Source organism: Xyrauchen texanus, chromosome 18, assembly GCF_025860055.1.
Source record: "Xyrauchen texanus isolate HMW12.3.18 chromosome 18, RBS_HiC_50CHRs, whole genome shotgun sequence".
Classification (NCBI taxonomy): domain Eukaryota; kingdom Metazoa; phylum Chordata; class Actinopteri; order Cypriniformes; family Catostomidae; genus Xyrauchen; species Xyrauchen texanus.
Window position 1 is genome coordinate 20,175,726 of NC_068293.1, and position 18,822 is coordinate 20,194,547.

The window sequence follows — 18,822 nt, forward strand, 5'->3', positions numbered from 1 at the left end:
TGTGTCGGCAGATAGCGGCTAAGCTAGTTCAGCCACGTGTTCATTTTTTATGTAAGGTTAGTATAGAAGCTTGTTTTTTCTTAGTTTTAAAGCAGACTGTTTGTTAATTTTTGTGATAATTGTAATATAAATTATATTAACTTGCTCTCCTCTCAGTTTCTAATAAAGATCAGGGCACAGGTGAAGTCACTGTCAGGGCATTGTGCTACAGGTCCATGAGGAAAACAGATAAACCTCACAGTTTGAGTGTATGGTGAAGCTAGAATTGATAAGACCGCAGTTACAGGCTTGTTACTTAATAGCCCGATGTTCCTGGGGACTCGGCTAAGGTTATTCATGTTTAATGTAACTCAAATCAAATGAAAACAGTTATTGTAGGCAGGTAAGTTTCCCTAACTGGTCCCTCTGTGTAAAATGCGTTCTTATTCAAGTTTTCAACTCAGTCATTCGTTTAAGATGCAATCTTGTGTTATAAGTATTAGGCTATCATGATTATACAGTGAGCAAGCTATATAAATAAGTATTTAATATAATAAAAGTGTAGAGCAACAACCGAGGGTGTAAGGTAAAGGCTGAATATTGTAGATTTATTACAATATGTTGCATGTTTGAATTAAAATACCTGTGGATATGCAGGAGCACACACTCTACAAAGGCCTGACTGGAGATTTGCCTGATCTATCCGTCCTTCAGGTGAGTAGGGATACAACAATAGCAAATTTCACTGTACAGTATGATATATCAACCAAAATCTGTATACCAATATTTCATTACTTTCTTTTTCCTCCCTTTTACAAACAAATATTCTGCTTCAAAGAAAAAAAATGAAATTGATGTTATCATAAGGGTTCTTCATTATGAACTTGTATGCCATGCATAACATACTGTGGATAGAAATTACAGGGAAAGTTACTGGTATGATAATTGTGGTTATATTATATTACTATTATATTTAGTGTATTGCTAATCAATATATTGTTACTTCCCAGGTGACAGCGGCTCACTTCAAGAGCAGGTGAAGCAAGTTGGGACAATGTTGAAGACATTTGCTCGCACTGGGCAATCGGGTACAACTTGCAAACAACACCTGTGGTTGTTGGTTTAATTCCCACTGGGGCCACCTGTACATGTAGTAGACCTAGATATAAATGTCATAGTTTAGTAGTTGAAGGACCAGGACTGACTACTTTATTCTTTTATTCTGGGAACCCCTGTAGGTGCAGATCAAACCCTAATGCTGCAACGTCTTGGAGTTTGGCGATGTTGTGCGTAGCATGGACAACAAAATGCTATGCTGTAACATTTCAGTGCCAATGTGTCTGTTGGAGAGTTATCCCTGCCAGGGGATCTGTTACTCCCCCTAGACACCCAGGAAGATTTGGCGTTGCTTGACAACAGTTTGAGGAAGGATAAAGAGCTCCAGCAACGATTTGTAAGTGTGCCGATTTCGTTTATAACGCCATAGGGTAATCTAAAAAGTAAAATTAAGATCGTACACTGCATATTCTACAGTCTGAATCCACAGCCTGTCACATTTTAAGTTTATGAGAAGCTTCAGAGAAATGTAATTTGTAACATGTTTTTTTTGTATTTTCAGCTTCGGTTTTGGCAATCAAATGTGGGAGGGACCTAAAGGCAACCGTGTGGCTGAATGCTTCAGAGTATCTTCTCTAATCACCTTTCCATCAATACAACCTGGACTGGTGTAGGGGATAAAGCATGTTTTAGAGACATGTTCCTGAAGACCATTGTTCAAAGTAAGTTGGATATTTTTTTATATTTAAGTACATGTGTATGACCATATGCCATTCAAATGGAATGACAGATCTTTATTTTCTACAGGAGCCATCCGGAAGAACCCGGCAACCCAGGATGCCACTGATGAGGCGATCCAGGTTAACGCTACGCTACCTGAAAGGAGCATCTGAACATGAAGGTGGAAAAGGCGCCAGACAGCTGAGAGGGACCCACAGCCGACCCCTTAAACCTAGGCTGACTACTGACACCCCAGCATCACTGACAACTGGAACCCTTTCTTTATCCTGCAGTCAGTAACATCAAGACCTCTAAAAAGCCTGCTAAAAGTGTCAGACTACACTCACCCAATCCACACTGTTCACTGTGGAAATTGCTTTTTTTTTTTTTTTTTTCTCTCGTGACCCTGCTTTGAGGGCAGCTCCTTGGATGAATATGGGATGGTTTGTCCTTTTATACAGGCACACGAGGAATCACTGAAGATATGCCAATTTGCACTGCCTCATTCTGGAGGTCGGGAAAACCGGTGATTCTTAGCCCACTACGCCATGCAGTCCCCAACCTCTCCAGACATTCTGATTGGCTGTGTTCTCTACAGCCAGATTTTCTGCTGTTAATTATATTTATTTCCACTTGTTGTCATGTGTAAGTTGAATGTCAAAATGTATATTATACCTGTTATCCTGCACATTCCTTGATACCAAAGATCTCAATTATTTCATATACAATTTGCTGCTTATTTCATTGTTACAGTGCTTAACTATTCTATTTTTAAATATAGCTTGTAAATCCTAGATTATACATCTAATACTTGATATTTGCACATTATCTGGTATCAAATATTCTACTTACCGTGACTTTAGTATTGGCTTATTTCATTCCGTCAGTGCTTAACGATTCTATTATAGTTTGTAAATCCTATTTCATGCCTGATATTTGATATTGCACATTAACTAGTACCAAAAATTCTACTTTCATTCCGTCACAGTGCTTAACTGTTATTCTGTTGTTAAATATAGCTTGTAAATCCTTGTGCCACAGGTCAGCATTGCAGTTATAATGGTATATTCTACTCCAGAGCTTTACTCTAAATGATTACCACTTAACCTATTGTTAGAAATTACTTGTAAATATGATGTTATACCTCAATTTATTTGGTATCCTGCACTTTATTTGTTACCAAATATCCTCATTGCTTATGTTTACTGGTAATTCTTTTCATCCCAGAGCTGACCTCTTTATATTATTAACAATTATTGTAAGTGTTACAATAGTGTTTTTTAAACATTTTTTTTTTTTTTACCAAAATTGAATTGGAAACCTGCATGTTCTTTAGTGTGTATGTGTGTGTGTATATATAATGTTTGTATTTTTCTGTTATTTATATTTCAGTGATCTGACATCTTGTTTCAATGACAGTTACTGTACTTTGAAATGTGGAATTAAAACGCCAAATGGAAATTTGTCTGGTTTGATCAGTCATTATTCTTGATAAACTGCATGCTATAAATAAATAAATATATATATATATATATATATATATATATATATATATATATATATATATATATATATATATATATATATACAATAAGCGCCGGCAGATCGCTCGAAAAAAGCGTTTGCCTCCGACGGTCCGCCTTCGATATAACGGCGGCGGAACGGCGGAGAGCCAGCGGGCCGGCCGCGGAACGAAGGCGGCTGCCGCCGGTGGTGCGCCGTCAAACGTGTTTGCGATATCGCCATTCTGCCGCTTCTACTGCCGCCGGAGCACCGCCAGTGGCCCGCCGACTTATTGCTATCTGGGTTCTGACCTACTGTGAATGTGATGAAAGAAATAAAAGCTGAAAGAAATAATTTTCTCTACTATTATTACTACTTATTACTACTAATAAAGTAGTGATCCTAACTGACAGGCCCGGATTAAGAATTCAGAGGCCCCTGGGCACAATGTCTTGTAGGGCCCCCCACCCCACCCACACAATCAAGCTTTTGAATTTTTGGATACTATTTGCTGGTAACACCTATAGCGAGCAACTAGCTGGCATATGCAAGCACATAGTGCCTCACCTTTATCAATCCAGTTATATGAATCAAATTCTTCCATAATTAACACACAAACACGTACACACACCCATTAATGTAGCTTTCCTGTCTGTCTCTCTCTTCCTCTCCTGTCCTCTACTCCTCGGCTCTACAGGGGCTGCCGCTCTTTGTCTCTCTCCCCCTCTCCTCTTCCCAGGGACGGACTGGGGCTAAAAAACAGCCCTGGACTTTCTCCCAAATAGGCCCATCATCCGGCCATTCGCCACTAGCCGCGCAACAGACACTAGCCAGGATGTCCTGATAATATGCCACAATACTGTATCAGACAAGGTATTCACAGCAAGTAACATCTCAAAACCAATGATGATAATAATTGGGGTTGTTTATTAATGAAGCCTCAGCCTTCAAATAAAAACTAAAAATGTACAATACCATCACATCTGCATTGAAAATAAAATACAAGTAATTAAATGTCACTGGCTACAGAAACCTCAAATTACACAAACTTGTAATTATAAAACATATAGTTACTATATACTATAACTTATAACTATTCAAATATAATGTAAGCAAATTTAAAAGTGTAGTAGGCCTTATAAAACTAACTTTCTGTCATATTTGCTGAAACTGACCCTGTGTTCAAGTAGAACTACATGAAGCAGGTAATTAAAAAAAAAAAATCTGTCTCCTCTGGTACTACCTGCAGCCTAGTGTGATTTGCAGAAATCCACAGCTCCCTGTTCAGATGCACCCATCAGGGCCATAAGGGGTGTCTAACTGCGTGTCAATCACTGCTCATGCACATGCATTCATTCTCCCTGTGGGGAGGGCCTTAGGAGACCGTTTTGGGCTTTAGTGGAAAGGGGTGAGGGACTGAGAAGTTGTCGGTGTTCAAGTTTTTTGGCTAAGTCCTGGATCTTCACAATACAGCACCTTTAATGTTGGGGAAGTAAAAGTTTCTTGAGAAGGGCACTATTCTGAGCAACTCTGTCTATTATGAGGTCATTGTCAAGGGACATGAGGATGTCCTTCTCTGTGGCCATTAACATGAATGTTTCCAGGTGTTCCTGAGAAGTTCTGCTCCTTAGCGATTCTTAATGTACTTCAGTACAGAGAAACTTCTCTCACAAGCTACCTGTGTCACAGGCAGAGTGAGAAGAAATTTGTAACCTAAGCCAAGGATGTGATAGGCATCTGTCAGGAGGTTGTACTTTACAAACTCTATGTCTCTCTAAATGTATTGTATTGTTTGTTTAGTACCTACGTATGTGAAATGAAATTATATGTCTGAAACCTAAAACCTAAAAGAAACATTATGTGGTTGAAAACACTGAAAACTAAGTTGTGATATGACAGCGCTGAGCGCGTCCGTCTCTGGCTCAGCGCCAGCCAACGCCGAAAGCACATTTAATATTAGCAGCTAATCACGGTGCACTGACCGTTCTAATCACACTGGTGTGTGTGTGTGTGTGTGTGTGTGTGTGTGTGTGTGTGATGCGTGACGTCGCGAAAGGGTTAATTTCGTCCTGGCTGCAGCTCATGTACAAAACTGTACATTTTTCTAAACTGACCTGCTTCCATTACAAATCTGACTGCGGGCGGGGACGAATCACAAACTGGCTAGTAGGCCGACTCTTCTTCCTCAGTTTTTTTTTTTACACGTTGCATATAAGTGATCGTATTAGTGTCCCTACTGTTGGCTGTTCATATTGCTTTATTATACTTTTTTTTGTGCCGACGGACGGCCCTCGGTTGGACGGCCGTTCTGGACTTTTCCCGAACGCACAGATTGTCAGTCCGTCCCTGCCTCTTCCTGTGATGAAAACAGTATAGGTCATCTTAACTCAACTTTTTTACTCTTCTTTATACTAAAAAAATTCTGCACTTATGTATTTAGCACTTTATTATTCATGGCCCCTAATGGCGCTTTGTTTGATGATTGAATGATAGTGAAATGGTAGTAGACACATTACAAGATGCTGTAAGTATTATGGTATAATATTGGTTGCTTACAATACAAATTACAATTGCTGGTGTATCACCTGTCCAACTATTGACAAATGTACTACATGTAAGTCGCTTTGGATAAAAGCATCTGCCAAATGCCCTAAATGTAAATGTAAATCAAATGTAAAATAAAGCAGCTTGTTTTTGTTTTTTTTGATAATACTATATTTCATGTAAGTTGTTCTCTCTCTCTCTCTCTCACACACACACACACACACACACACACAATACCTCCTCCTCTCCTCAGGGTCTGTCTGTCTGTCTCATGCTCTCCTCCTCTCCTCAGGGGCTGTCTGTCTATCTGTCTGTCTTTCTCCTCCTCTCCTCAGTCTCAGGGTCTGTCTTTCTCCTCCTCTCCTCAGTCTCAGGGTCTGTCTGTCTCATCCTCTCCTCAGGGGCTGTCTGTCTCATCCTCTCCTCCTCTCCTCAGGGTCTGTCTGTCTGTCTCATGCTCTCCTCCTCTCCTCAGGGGCTGTCTGTCTATCTGTCTGTCTTTCTCCTCCTCTCCTCAGTCTCAGGGTCTGTCTTTCCCCTCCTCTCCTCAGTCTCAGGGTCTGTCTGTCTCATCCTCTCCTCAGGGGCTGTCTGTCTCATCCTCTCCTCCTCTCCTCAGGGTCTGTCTGTCTGTCTCATGCTCTCCTCCTCTCCTCAGGGGCTGTCTGTCTGTCTGTCTGTCTTTCTCCTCTCCTCAGGGGCTTCTCTGTCTCATCCTCTCCTCCTCTCCTCAGGGTCTGTCTGTCTGTCTCATGCTCTCCTCCTCTCCTCAGGGGCTGTCTGTCTATCTGTCTGTCTTTCTCCTCCTCTCCTCAGTCTCAGGGTCTGTCTTTCTCCTCCTCTCCTCAGTCTCAGGGTCTGTCTGTCTCATCCTCTCCTCAGGGGCTGTCTGTCTCATCCTCTCCTCCTCTCCTCAGGGTCTGTCTGTCTGTCTCATGCTCTCCTCCTCTCCTCAGGGGCTGTCTGTCTGTCTGTCTGTCTTTCTCCTCTCCTCAGGGGCTGTCTGTCTCATCCTCTCCTCCTCTCCTCAGGGTCTGTCTGTCTGTCTCATGCTCTCCTCCTCTCCTCAGGGGCTGTCTGTCTATCTGTCTGTCTTTCTCCTCCTCTCCTCAGTCTCAGGGTCTGTCTTTCTCCTCCTCTCCTCAGGGGCTGTCTGTCTCATCCTCTCCTCTCCTCAGGGGCTGTCTGTCTCATCCTCTCCTCAGGGGCTGTCTGTCTCATCCTCTCCTCCTCTCCTCAAGGTCTGTCTGTCTGTCTCATGCTCTCCTCCTCTCCTCAGGGGCTGTCTGTCTGTCTTTCTCCTCTCCTCAGGGGCTGTCTGTCTCATCCTCTCCTCCTCTCCTCAGGGTCTGTCTGTCTGTCTGTCATTCTCCTCCTCTCCTCAGGGGCTGTCTGTCTCATCCTCTCCTCCTCTCCTCAGGGTCTGTCTGTCTGTCTTTCTCCTCCTCTCCTCACTTTTTTGTCTGTCTGTCTGTCTCTCCTCCTCTCCTCTCTCCGGCTGCCCTTAAAAAGACTTCTTTCTGGCTTTCCTGCAAACTCAGTTACAATGTCATCAAAATCCAAGTCCATGACCAGATGAGATTCAATGGCCATCAGTGACAGTGCACTGAGGCGCTTTTGTGTTTGTGTTGTTCTTGTGCCTACTATCCACAAACAAATTGCTTTCAACTTATGTGTGCAAAATTCAGAATTCAACGAATGTGCAGCAATTTCTACAAATAGAGACATTTTTGTGAATAAAATGTTGTATTTTGTATTAGTGATCATAATTTGCGCATGCAACAAAGAGGATGTAGCAGGTGACGCGTGCATTTATTGACGTCTTTTCTGAGTCGATCTCATTTGAGTGTATTCGGCAATGCTTATAACGTGTAATTAAACACGTTGAGTTTATATTCTGGGCTCATCAGATTTTTTTTACATAGTATTATTAGTATGATTTTTACTGTCTGTTAATAACACTGTCCGTCTCTTTATGTTAAGGTTTGTATTAATTTCGATATGCCAGAGGGCAGAATAAGACAGGGAATTAAAGAATGCATTGTAGTTATGTTGACCTACTGTTTTCATAACACTGGATATTCTGCTAATTCATACTTTTCTAAAACGTTGCATAATGGCAATTAACTTATTTAGCAATTACACTAGTGCTAGTTTTGTTGCCAGTGTTGCTCAAATGCACGCGTACGTGTCACCACCAGCAGTAAGTACCTGCATGTGTTGGGAAAAGTGAGAAGAGCGAGTTCGGCAAAAGGCGGATTCGAACTCTAGCCGAACGCGTCAAAAGCTACCATCATGCACCTCACGCCTTACGCTACAGTAGTTATTTTGTGTCGAGTGTCTTTTTGCTAAACGTAGTGCAAATATACGCTCCGTTTTCGGAAATGAAAAAAAAAATTAAAAAAATTAATAAATCTTCCCCTCGCTTGGGCCCCAAGTGCGCATGGGCCCCTGGGCCCGTGCCCATAATGCCCATTGGGTAATCTGGGCCTGCTAACTGACCTAAGACAGGGAATAATTTCTACAATTAAATATCAGGAATTGTGAAAAACTGAGTTTAAATGTATTTAGCTAAGTTATATGTAAACTTCAAAAAAATTGCCCTAGGTGTGGATGTGGAGGTGAGTGTGAGTGTATGTCTGTCTATGTGTGGCCCTGCGATGGACTGGCGACCTGTCCAGGGTGTCCCCCGCCTTTCGCCCAATGTTAGCTGGGATAGGCTCCAGCCCCCCGCGACCCTGTACACAGGATAAGCGGTTGACGATGGATGGATGGATGGATGGATATGTAAACTTCAGACTTCTCAATACATAAGGGGTTATGAAAAGATAATGAGTGACCTCACAGTCTTCTTCAACAGGGCAATATTGTTCACCCATTCTCCCTCTCCTATCATACATTTGCCATGCTTAGTTCATTCAAAGCAGTAGACCACTCAAGAAAACACAGCATGTGACCTTTTGCATATAAAAAATGCACAGTGGTCATTAAATAGAGCAAAATACTTTGTTGTTTTTAATTCTTTCTGTCTCTTTGCAACATGATAGCCCAGGTGCTGAAACGCTGGATCAAGGAACACAGTAAGTTCTTGCAGGAACAGACACCAGATTCCCCCTCCATCTCATCCTCTTCTAGCTCCTCATTTAGTGTGAGTTGCAGTCATCTGTTCCTCAAATACATTTAGCCACATTCTGCTACAGTCACAGTCTACACCACATGATCCCCAAGTAATAATAATACGCTCATGAAGTTGAGAATTATTGCCATCATGTGCTTAGTTTGTGAACTGTAAATGTTGCAGCTATATCTCTTGTCAAATACAGGACAGTGGTGACCCAAGGAAGGCTCCCAAGAATCTCTGCAGGACTGAAGACAAACGTTCTACAAGCAAATCTTTATTTGTATAGTTTATTAAACATTCCTGTCATTACACATTTAACATCCTTAATGGTGTTTCCTTATAAGAGATGATCTCTTACATCATGAAGCTTTTTTATTAATTTAAGACATTTTATGGGTTGCAAAAATAGATGTTATTGCTTTTGTAAACATTTTAAATCTTTTTCCTCTTCTAAAGACTTGTTTACAGCCAGGTGATATGAAAGAGGGGTGAGTAAATAAAGTGTGTCATTTTAGAAATACCAAGATTAAAAGTTAGTTTTTCTGACTTTTAAATATTTGAAGATGTTCATATCTTTAGTATATTCAAGTAATGGAAGGTTTGGTTATGAATGTATTTCCCTATGCATTCTGATTATAAAGAAACTGAATGAAGAAGATGCAAAGTTTAACCAGTTCTTACACAAAATAAAATTACTTTTTTGAACTCAAGAAGTATTACAGTACAATGACAATTTGTGATGAGTATATCCATACTCTGACATAAGCAATACTTCGATAGAACATAAAACATGTTTGTGTCTGCACCAAAACAGAGGAGGCCAGCTGAGGTCAGTAATTTGCCAGCTTGGAATTTTGATTTGATGAGTCAGGGCTTTTAAATCTATGGATGGGATCAAGAGGTTGGCAGCACCAGCAGGATGCCAAATCCCAGTCATTGAAATGACAAATAAAGTTTGATCCACCAAATGTTGATGGAGGTTTATAAACAGACCTCATGCCCTAATAGCTTGTTTGGCTGTTACTCTTGTTTAGGACTGTTTCCAAGGGCTTGAATCAAAATGAGTAAGGTAAATGAGACCGGGACAAAAAATATATCAGATTTCATATCTCTTGAAAAAAGATGACTGCAGATTAGCATTTGGGTCCAAATACATTGCAAGAGAACAATAATTTGTACATTTGTCATTGAACAGTTGTTCGCATATGCCAACAAAAATGAATAATACATTGTATGACTTATGAAAAAACATAACTATTACAATTGAAGTCTACATAATATCAGTAGGCCATTTATAACACAATGCAGTTATTATTAGAAAGTGCTGCATGACTTGTTGTTATTGCTTGTGATATTTCTTGCTTTCAGATGATCTTTTATGAGGATAGAAACTTTCAGGGCCGCTCCTATGAGTGTGACACTGACTGCCCAGATATGAACCCTCATTTCAGTTGATGCAACTCGATCAAAGTGGAGAGTGGGTGTTGGGTACTGTATGAGAAACCCAACTACTCCGGTTTCCAATATGTGCTAACCAGAGGGGAGTACCCTGACTATGAGCGCTGGATGGGCTACAATGACACTATTCGTTCCTGCCGTACCTTTTCCCATGTGAGTAATGCTAATATGAATGACCAAAGCCTTGCAACTGAAGAATAATTTTACTTGTTGATATAATGTTTACATAATTATTATAGGATATTGTCCAAGGTAGTGCCTCTCAACCAGGGGCTGGGTTCCACTGAGGGCCCTCAGCAAACTTCCAAAAGGGCTGAATGTGACTTCAAAGTTACATAAAAACCTATACAAATAAATTTCAAGATTTTTAGTAGTGCAACATGTGAGCTGACATCATACTTCTTATTTAAATTCAACAATTACCTTCAACAACTGCTCATTTTATTGAAGAAAATGTTGAATATTGTCATCATTACAGCATAGGAACCAGAGGAAATATCTAAGCCTAAATTTGGGATCATCTAATATTTTTTTGACAAGGGGACTTTGGAGATAGAAAAGAGGAGGAACACTCATCTAAATACTTTTAAAATTGTTTTGCATATTAGTACTTTAGTATATTATTTCATCCTTGCAGTACACTGTTATTTCACATAGATAACTACTTTGTGTAAACATCCTGATTACAATGCAAATGCTGTACAGTATATTTTGATGTTGCACGCATTATACTGCACACATTCAAACCTCAGATCTTTTAAAACTTTGAAAATAAAATGTTTAAATTATTTTGCAGCCATGTGGTGGATCGTACCGTATTCAGATCTATGATCGGCCAGAATTCCAAGGTCAGATGATGGAATTCAGTGATGACTGCGAGTCAGTTCATGAGAGTTACCAGTGCCGCAGCGTTCACTCTTGCAATGTCATGGAGGGCTACTGGACCTTCTATGAGAATCCCAGTTTTCGAGGCCGTCAGTTTTTCATGCCTCCTGGCGAGTATCGCAAGTTCAGCGATTGGGGTGCCACGTGTGCCACCATCGGCTCCTTCCGCAGAATCACTGATTTTTAGAATCCACAATATTAAGATAATTGTGCCTGTCCTGGCATTGACTTGTCGATAAAATGTCACAAGTCCATATGCTTTGCAGTGTATGAATGTATATTTATGTTGGAGGTGTGTTTTCCTCACTCAAGTTTATAGTGTTATATTACAGCTCACCATGTTCAAACACAAATTTCAAGCCAAATCACATCCGTGGGCATCTAATATAAAAATAAATAAATACATTTGTATGGTATTGTTGAGATATCTATAAAGATATTAAAAATATATATATATATATATATATATATATATATATATATATATATATATATATATATATATATATATATATTTAAGTAGTCAAAGCCAAAGCAGGAAGCTGCCATTGGTTTTCTTAACTTAAAAGGGTTGTTGAAACTGGTTGCTGATTCCTACTAGCTCAGCTTTAAAACTGGCTACCTCAGAACATGCGATGCTGCAGTGTTCCCAGTCTGAAAATGAGTAATTGACAAAGCCTTAAATGCTGGGTGTTATGCCTGAATTAGTTTGAAAAGCATCCTACACATCTTCCAATATGATTGTTTGCCAGTAATACACTTGTCACTGAAATGAATCATGGTAGTACAACATTTTACATATAACTGTACACATACTAGTACAACATGAATTAAGTTAACAGATTTCCTCATGAAACATTAATAAACTTCCAGTATCTGCCAAAGGCATTTAACAATTCCAAGGTCAAAACTATTCAGGTGTATTTAACTGTTCATATTTAAAGAGTCTTGTGATGTGAAATACCACAATAAAGGTAGAAAACTCATTCTTTTGTTGTATTGTGTTCCCTGACCTTTCTAGCACCTTTCAGTGGTGCAGCTTTTGCTGGAAAAACTAATCAAAGTGTTTGTTTAGGGTAAACAGGCAGTCATGTTTGCAGTATTGCGGTACAGTTTCTGCTGACATGAGTGCACTCTGATTTAAATGACAATACAAACATAGTACTATTATCTTCTTGATATGTATATATAGTTCCAGCACCACTTGGCACTGACACAAAAACTGAAAAAAGTCCAAGCCTCCTGCTAACATGGGAAAGGTCTGTTCAATTTAGTGATATTTGTAATATTTGAAAATAATTAATTGCTGTGATGACCATATCAAATATGCTAATGTGTGTTTTTTAAAACTCTCTAGATTATCTTTTACGAGGATAGAAACTTTGGTGGCCGTCACCATGAGTGCATGAGTGACTGTGCTGACCTGCACTCCTACTTCAACCGTTGTCAATCCATCAGAGTAGAAAGTGGTTACTTCATGGTCTATGACAGACCCAACTTCATGGGCCGCCAGTACTTTCTGAGGAGGGGCGAGTACCCTGATTACATGCGAATGATGGGAATGAACGATTGCATCAGATCCTGTCGTATGATTCCTATGGTAAAGACGAACGCTTATGCTTACCTGTTTTGATTCATATAAATTAAGCACTCAGCCTTAAATTTCTGTTGTTTTCCCCATCAGCATCATAGTTCCTTCAGAATGAGGCTCTATGAGCATTCTGACATGGGTGGCCGCACGATGGAACTTATGGATGATTGCCCCAACCTCATGGACCGCTTCCATATGTCTGACTTCAATTCCTGCCATGTGATGGATGGTCACTGGCTCATGTATGAGCAGCCCAATTATATGGGCAGGCACTTTTACCTAAGGCCTGGCGAGTACAGAAGGTACAGCGACTGGGGTGGAATGAGTTCCAGTATGGGCTCCATCAGACGTATCATGGACCTCTAATGAAAGGAGTCCTTGTGAAATGTCTGCTGTATGCCCTTTTTCACACACTAAATAAAATGGTGTCTGTGCTCAAGTGTGTTCAGTTTTGTTCTTGCTCTCTCTACCTGGAGGGGTCACTGCCTGACGATGACACTTGCTATAGGCTGCCAGATTTCATCTCGCTGTTTGGAGAGCTGAATAAAACAATAGAAACATTTTCACCCAAGAGATAGGTGTCGAGTGTTCTCTCTGCTTGTTTTGTATGTTAGAACTTACCCATGGACAGTTACTTCATTAGACAAATGGAGTGTAGAAAAATGTATTTATGTATCATAATAATATGGCTTCTGCTATTATTATTGGATGACTGGCTCAAACCCTGAAGTTGGTGATCTATAAACAATGAGCATTTTGCTTTTTAGAAAGGCACTAACTTGAACTCTAGTTTGATCCAGAAACTCCCTATAGTATAAGTGTACTGTAAACTGCTACGGATTAAGAAGTGTCTGATAAATTACAAGTAATGCCGTTAAAATTATGAGCACATTTTGAACAGATATTTGAGATATTAAATATTATGTGTTCATTGATTATAGATATATGTTAATATTTTATATATATATTTGAAGTTATGCCTTTAAAACCAGCATTTATTTAAATATTTCCTATAAATCGTTAATAAACCCCACAGGTAGGGAAATTTTTTCATGTATTTGTTTGTTTGAAATTTTTTATGAATTCTAAAGTGCAAACTGTGCAAGCAAGTGTGTTTAAAATAAAAAAAGCAAATTTAAGTATACAGAAAAAATTATAAATGTAATTGTAAAAGTAAAGACTAGATAAACAATTTTACAACAAAAAAAATATATATATATTATCATTTGCTCACCCTTATGCAAACTCACATGTGTATGACTTTCTTTCTTCAGCAAACACAAACAAAGACTTTTAAAATAATATTTAATATCTGTTGGTCATCTCAATACACGTGAATGGTGAGCGGAACGTTGAAGCTTCAAAAAGGACATAAAGGCAGCATAAAAGTAAACCATATGACTCCAGCGGTTAAGCCCATATCTTCTTAAGCGATATGATAGGTGTGGGTGAGAAAAAGATCAATATTGAAGTCCTTTTTTTTTTTTACTGAAAATCTACACTTTCACATTCAGCCATTTACTGGTTGGGGCTGGTCAAAAGGTTTTTGATAATAAAAAAAGGACATAATTATTGATCTGTTTCTCAACCACACTTATCATATAGCTTCAGAAAATATGGATTTAACCACTGGAGCCATATTGATTACTTTTATGCCCCCTTGCTGTCTTTTTGGACCTTCTGAGTTCTGGTCAACATTCACTTGCATTGTATGGACCTACAGAGCTGAAATATTCTTAAAAAAAATCCTTTGTGTTCTGCAGAAGAAAGAAAATAAGGTAGTTATCTGGGATGGCATGAGAGTGAGCAAATGATGAGAGAATTATCATTTTGGGGTGAACTATCCCTTTAAAGGGGTCATGAAAAAAGGAATCAAATGTTCCTTGACCTTTTGGCATATAAGTGGTCATTGTACTAAAAAACATTCTATAAGTTTCAAAACTCAAAACTTTCTTCTCACTGCAAAAAGAGCATTTGTTGAAATCAAGCTGCCAAAGCGACTTGTTCTCTTCTTCCTTCCACATTGTGATGTCGCACTGGCTACATTCACACCGCAGCTGAATGTGGCCCAGATCTGATTTTTTGCACAAATCATATTTTTTATTGTTAGGTTGTTCACATGCCATTTTAAATGTAGCCCATATCAGACACTGGACTGAAAACTCCTAAACTGACCCACATGTGTGTAGCACTCCTTGAGCATGCATTTAACAAACTCTGGCATGTTCATCATTATTTTACAAATTAAAATTAAATCATTTTTTAACACAGATAGGACACCTGCCTGATATCTGATGTCTGATAATATGTCTGCGAGTGATGGTGAAAGGCCGTTAATGGATAAAGTATTTATATGTAGTCATTTATCTTTGTATGGTGGAAATTAAATAATCATCGAAGTTCAAGTGTAATATACCTAAGAGAGAAACAGACCATAAAATCGAAAGACAGCAGGAAAAACAGCAATACATATTGGAAGTATAAGAAGAGTTACCTTTATTTATTAAAAATTTCCATTGACTGGGTTGCATTCATATTTTGATACAGTTTGAGAAATATAGAAACTGTTTTCTGAGCGAGTGGCACAAGCAAAGAGAGCCTTTATATAAATCTACATCTGTATCATTTCATGCGCATATTTAATATGCAATCCAAATGGATCACTGAACCCAACTGTTGAAGCCTATACTTTTATTTTCTTTCCTTAAAAAGAAACTGAATGCATTAACTAGACAGATATGACAGTTTTAAAATATAACAGGCGTAAATATGCTGGAAATCAAGTGTGCAAATGACGAATGTTGAGGTAGATGAATGTAAAAATCACATATGAAAGTGGCCCAGATCGGATTTGAAAAAGTCTGATTCAAAGCACTTTTGGCCGTTCACACGATCATCCAATTAACAGATCTGTGTCAAATGTGAGTAAAAAAAATCAGATTTTAGCCACATTCAGCTGCAGTGTGAAGTAGCCACTGTGTTAGAAATCTGAATCTGACCGCATCCACAACAACACATCAACCACTTCTTAATCTTATTACTTCCATAGTGGTGAGCAATGAGATGGCAGTTCAGTCAAGTGCAGAGAGCCAATCATAACAGTGGGCGTTTACTGTCAAGTCTTAAATGAGAAGCAACACTAAAACTGAGCATTTTGATTATGAAAAATTATCATGTTTTACAAGTGTATGATATATATAAGTAATAAAAAGTAATGTCATTACTAATTTAATACATTTATATGGCTGATCATTCTGAATTATGCAAATCCTGAAAACTGGCCATTCTTCATTCATAGTTATATTCATTATAATATAGATCATTCATATATATATATATATATATATATATATATATATATATATATATATTTATTTCACAAAATGGCAATAAATATATTTAGCATCTTGCATCCTTCACTTTAAATATACATTATGACTTTGACATGAAAATTAAATATCTTTATTTGTACATTATATGATGAACATTTCACAGTCTAAAAATACAGTCTTAAAAAAGCACCTTTTCCAGTGTATTTAGTTTGTAATCTGCATTTCACAAAATGGCAATCATTTTGACATCAAGTCTAGACAATAGAAAATAAAAAACATTGTTTTTAACAAAATAAAACTAAACACCACAAAAGCATTCCTTGCAATTATAATATGAATAACAGACACAGTGTCGGCACTTTGTGTCCACTATATATACAAAGAGGTGCCCTTAATGAAATAGGCAGTGTCACACTCGCGTGGTATAACTGGACTGACAAAAATGGGAAAGGTAAAGCAATCCAATGAGGAAAGTAAGAAAGGCCATATGCTGTTTACTTCAGTCAGAATATTTAGAGTGGTTTTACCATATACTGTATGTGCAAAAATATGGACTACTATTTTCTATTTTTTTGATTATTATTATTATTTGTCTATGTATTTTACAGATAATTTTCTATGAAGACAAGAATTTTGAGGGTCATCAGTATGAATGCAGTGGTGATTGTGCAGATATGCTCTGCTATCTTAACTGCTGTAACTCCATCAGGGTGGAAAATGGATGCTTCATGATCTATGAACAACCACATTTCAGTGGCCAACAATACCTGCTCCGTAAAGGAGAGTACCCCGAGTATGAGTGCTGGTTGGGAAAAAATGACTTTGTCTGCTCCTGTCGTGTTATTCCCATGGTGATTATACCCATGCTTTTTAACGGGTTAATTTATATTATCAATTCTGTTTACTTGAGAGATCTATATTAAAAGCAGTTTTAATGTTCACTGAATAAATTTAGCAAGTTATGCTTGCTATGAGTTATGCAACCCAAGATGAGTGAAAAAGTATTGTATCACAAAACTAATTTGATATACAAACACTTTTTGCCCTTCTGTCTATCAGACACAGGGATCTACCCATGAGGTGAAGCTTTTTGAAAGAATGGAGTTTGGAGGTCAAATGATGGATCTTGTGGATGACTGCCCTAATGTGATGAACATTTTCCATACAAACAACATATTCTCCTGCAAGGTAGTAGGTGGAAACTGGCTCTTCTATGAAAATTCTAACTACAGAGGCAGGATGTACCTTATAAGGCCTGGAGAATACACCAGATTTACTGAATGGGGAGGCAAGAGTGCCTGTGTGGGTTCCATTAAACGGATCATTGATTAATAGAGTGAACTTTACTTAGAGCAGCCAGCAGAGATGAAGAATGGTAAAGTAAAATTGAAAGGGATCTTGATTTTGTCCATTGATGACCAACAGATCCTATATTTGAGAAGCATTTTACAGTACCTCTGTTACTAGATTTATAATCCACTAAATATTCTATTTTTTATTATTTGTTTATTATCAATGTGATATACAGTACACCGTTTATAAAAACAGTAATTAAATGTATTTGATAACTGGAAAGCACATTTCACTTACTCTGATTTATAGACTTAACATTGGCAATATCAGCTTGTGTTACTCAACATGGGTTTGCAAGCTTCTGTAGTCTCTGTGCTTTTAGTTATAGATTATAATTCATATAATATATAATGTATTTTCATAAGTTTTGAGAAAATTATTATTATTCCTTTATTTTTGGTAAAAAAAATGTAATTCATAGTGGACAGTAACTTTTTAATAATCTAAGTGTCTTTCTACTGGGAAATACCATAACATACTAATTAAACAAATGCCAAAGCCTAAATATGACTTCCTTTTTATTTTATTTTTATTTGGTTTCTCTAATGCTTCACAACCAATTATTACATGATCTAGAATTGTGCAGCTCACATCCAGAGTTGGATTTTACAGAGTTATACAAACCATTCATTAGTCAATTGATATCTTTCTATAACAGGTTTTCCCAAACAGAATTTCCTGAAGCCCTGGGAGTTCGTAAAGTAAAGCCCAAAGTATAGTTCAATTTTGATGCGAACACTCAGCAGCTGCATACAGTACATTTGATAAGATTGCAAAAATCAAGTACTTGGATTTAATTACATTTTAAAATACAGTTAAATGGACTACAGTTGCTTTCATATGGATTACATGATTACATGTGAATAAGGCAATGATAATAAATTGTTCATTATATTTTTACATTTTTTCTCTTTTTTAAATCTATTACATTTTCACTCAGCCTCAGTCATTTCATATTCACAAAGTAATCCAATTGCATTAGAGGCATAAAAATAGTTTTAGTTTTGTGAATTGTTTTGTGCTCAACTCAAAATTCCCCTTTTCTTCAGTGATAACTTTGAGGCCATTTTTGTGAAGTTGATTCCCAAAGATAACTGGTCTGATCTCTTACCACACAAGGATGACGTTTGTAAAATAGTGAACTTGCATAACCACATTTGGGTAACGTGCCCAGGGAACCTGTCCATATTTCTAGAAACTTCCATAAGAAATGCAAGCAACATCAAATAAAAGAGTTAGGTTGGAAGTAATCCAAAAATAATCTAAAAGTAATCCAAAAG

The 18,822-nt window shown here is 38.0% G+C and overlaps 2 protein-coding genes, 1 long non-coding RNA gene and 1 pseudogene across 4 annotated transcripts; all 4 read left to right on the forward strand.

Annotated features, from left to right (window-relative positions):
* Positions 1 to 452: 452 nt before the first annotated feature.
* On the forward strand, positions 453 to 1,355 carry LOC127658509 (uncharacterized). Its single transcript, XR_007972396.1, has 3 exons — positions 453 to 693; positions 990 to 1,067; positions 1,218 to 1,355. It is a non-coding gene; the product is annotated as an uncharacterized LOC127658509 (long non-coding RNA).
* An 8,628-nt stretch (positions 1,356 to 9,983) lies between these two features.
* On the forward strand, positions 9,984 to 11,684 carry LOC127659329 (gamma-crystallin M2-like; annotated as a pseudogene).
* A 774-nt stretch (positions 11,685 to 12,458) lies between these two features.
* Positions 12,459 to 13,423, forward strand: LOC127659330 (gamma-crystallin S-1-like). The gene is made up of 3 exons (XM_052149105.1): positions 12,459 to 12,525; positions 12,624 to 12,866; positions 12,951 to 13,423. Exons 1-3 carry the CDS (start codon positions 12,517 to 12,519, stop codon positions 13,221 to 13,223), a joined length of 525 nt encoding a protein of 174 aa, XP_052005065.1. The 5' UTR covers positions 12,459 to 12,516; the 3' UTR covers positions 13,224 to 13,423.
* A 3,176-nt stretch (positions 13,424 to 16,599) lies between these two features.
* Positions 16,600 to 18,352, forward strand: si:dkey-57a22.14 (gamma-crystallin S-1). Of its 2 annotated transcripts, none has more exons than XM_052148846.1 (3): positions 16,600 to 16,662; positions 16,798 to 17,040; positions 17,249 to 18,352. In XM_052148846.1, the coding sequence occupies exons 1-3, from the start codon at positions 16,654 to 16,656 to the stop codon at positions 17,519 to 17,521; spliced, it is 525 nt and encodes a 174-aa protein (XP_052004806.1). In that variant the 5' UTR covers positions 16,600 to 16,653; the 3' UTR covers positions 17,522 to 18,352. The 2 variants fall into 2 exon arrangements, with proteins under 2 accessions (XP_052004806.1, XP_052004805.1); XM_052148845.1 differs by having other exon boundaries at positions 16,605 to 16,640; positions 17,249 to 18,350.
* The last annotated feature ends 470 nt before the right edge of the window (positions 18,353 to 18,822 follow it).

Coding starts and splice junctions, on each gene's coding strand:
- si:dkey-57a22.14 (XM_052148846.1), top strand. Junction 17,041..17,248: donor CCTGTCGTGTTATTCCCATG/GTGATTATACCC, acceptor TCTGTCTATCAG/ACACAGGGATCTACCCATGA.
- LOC127659330 (XM_052149105.1), top strand. Junction 12,867..12,950: donor CCTGTCGTATGATTCCTATG/GTAAAGACGAAC, acceptor TTTCCCCATCAG/CATCATAGTTCCTTCAGAAT.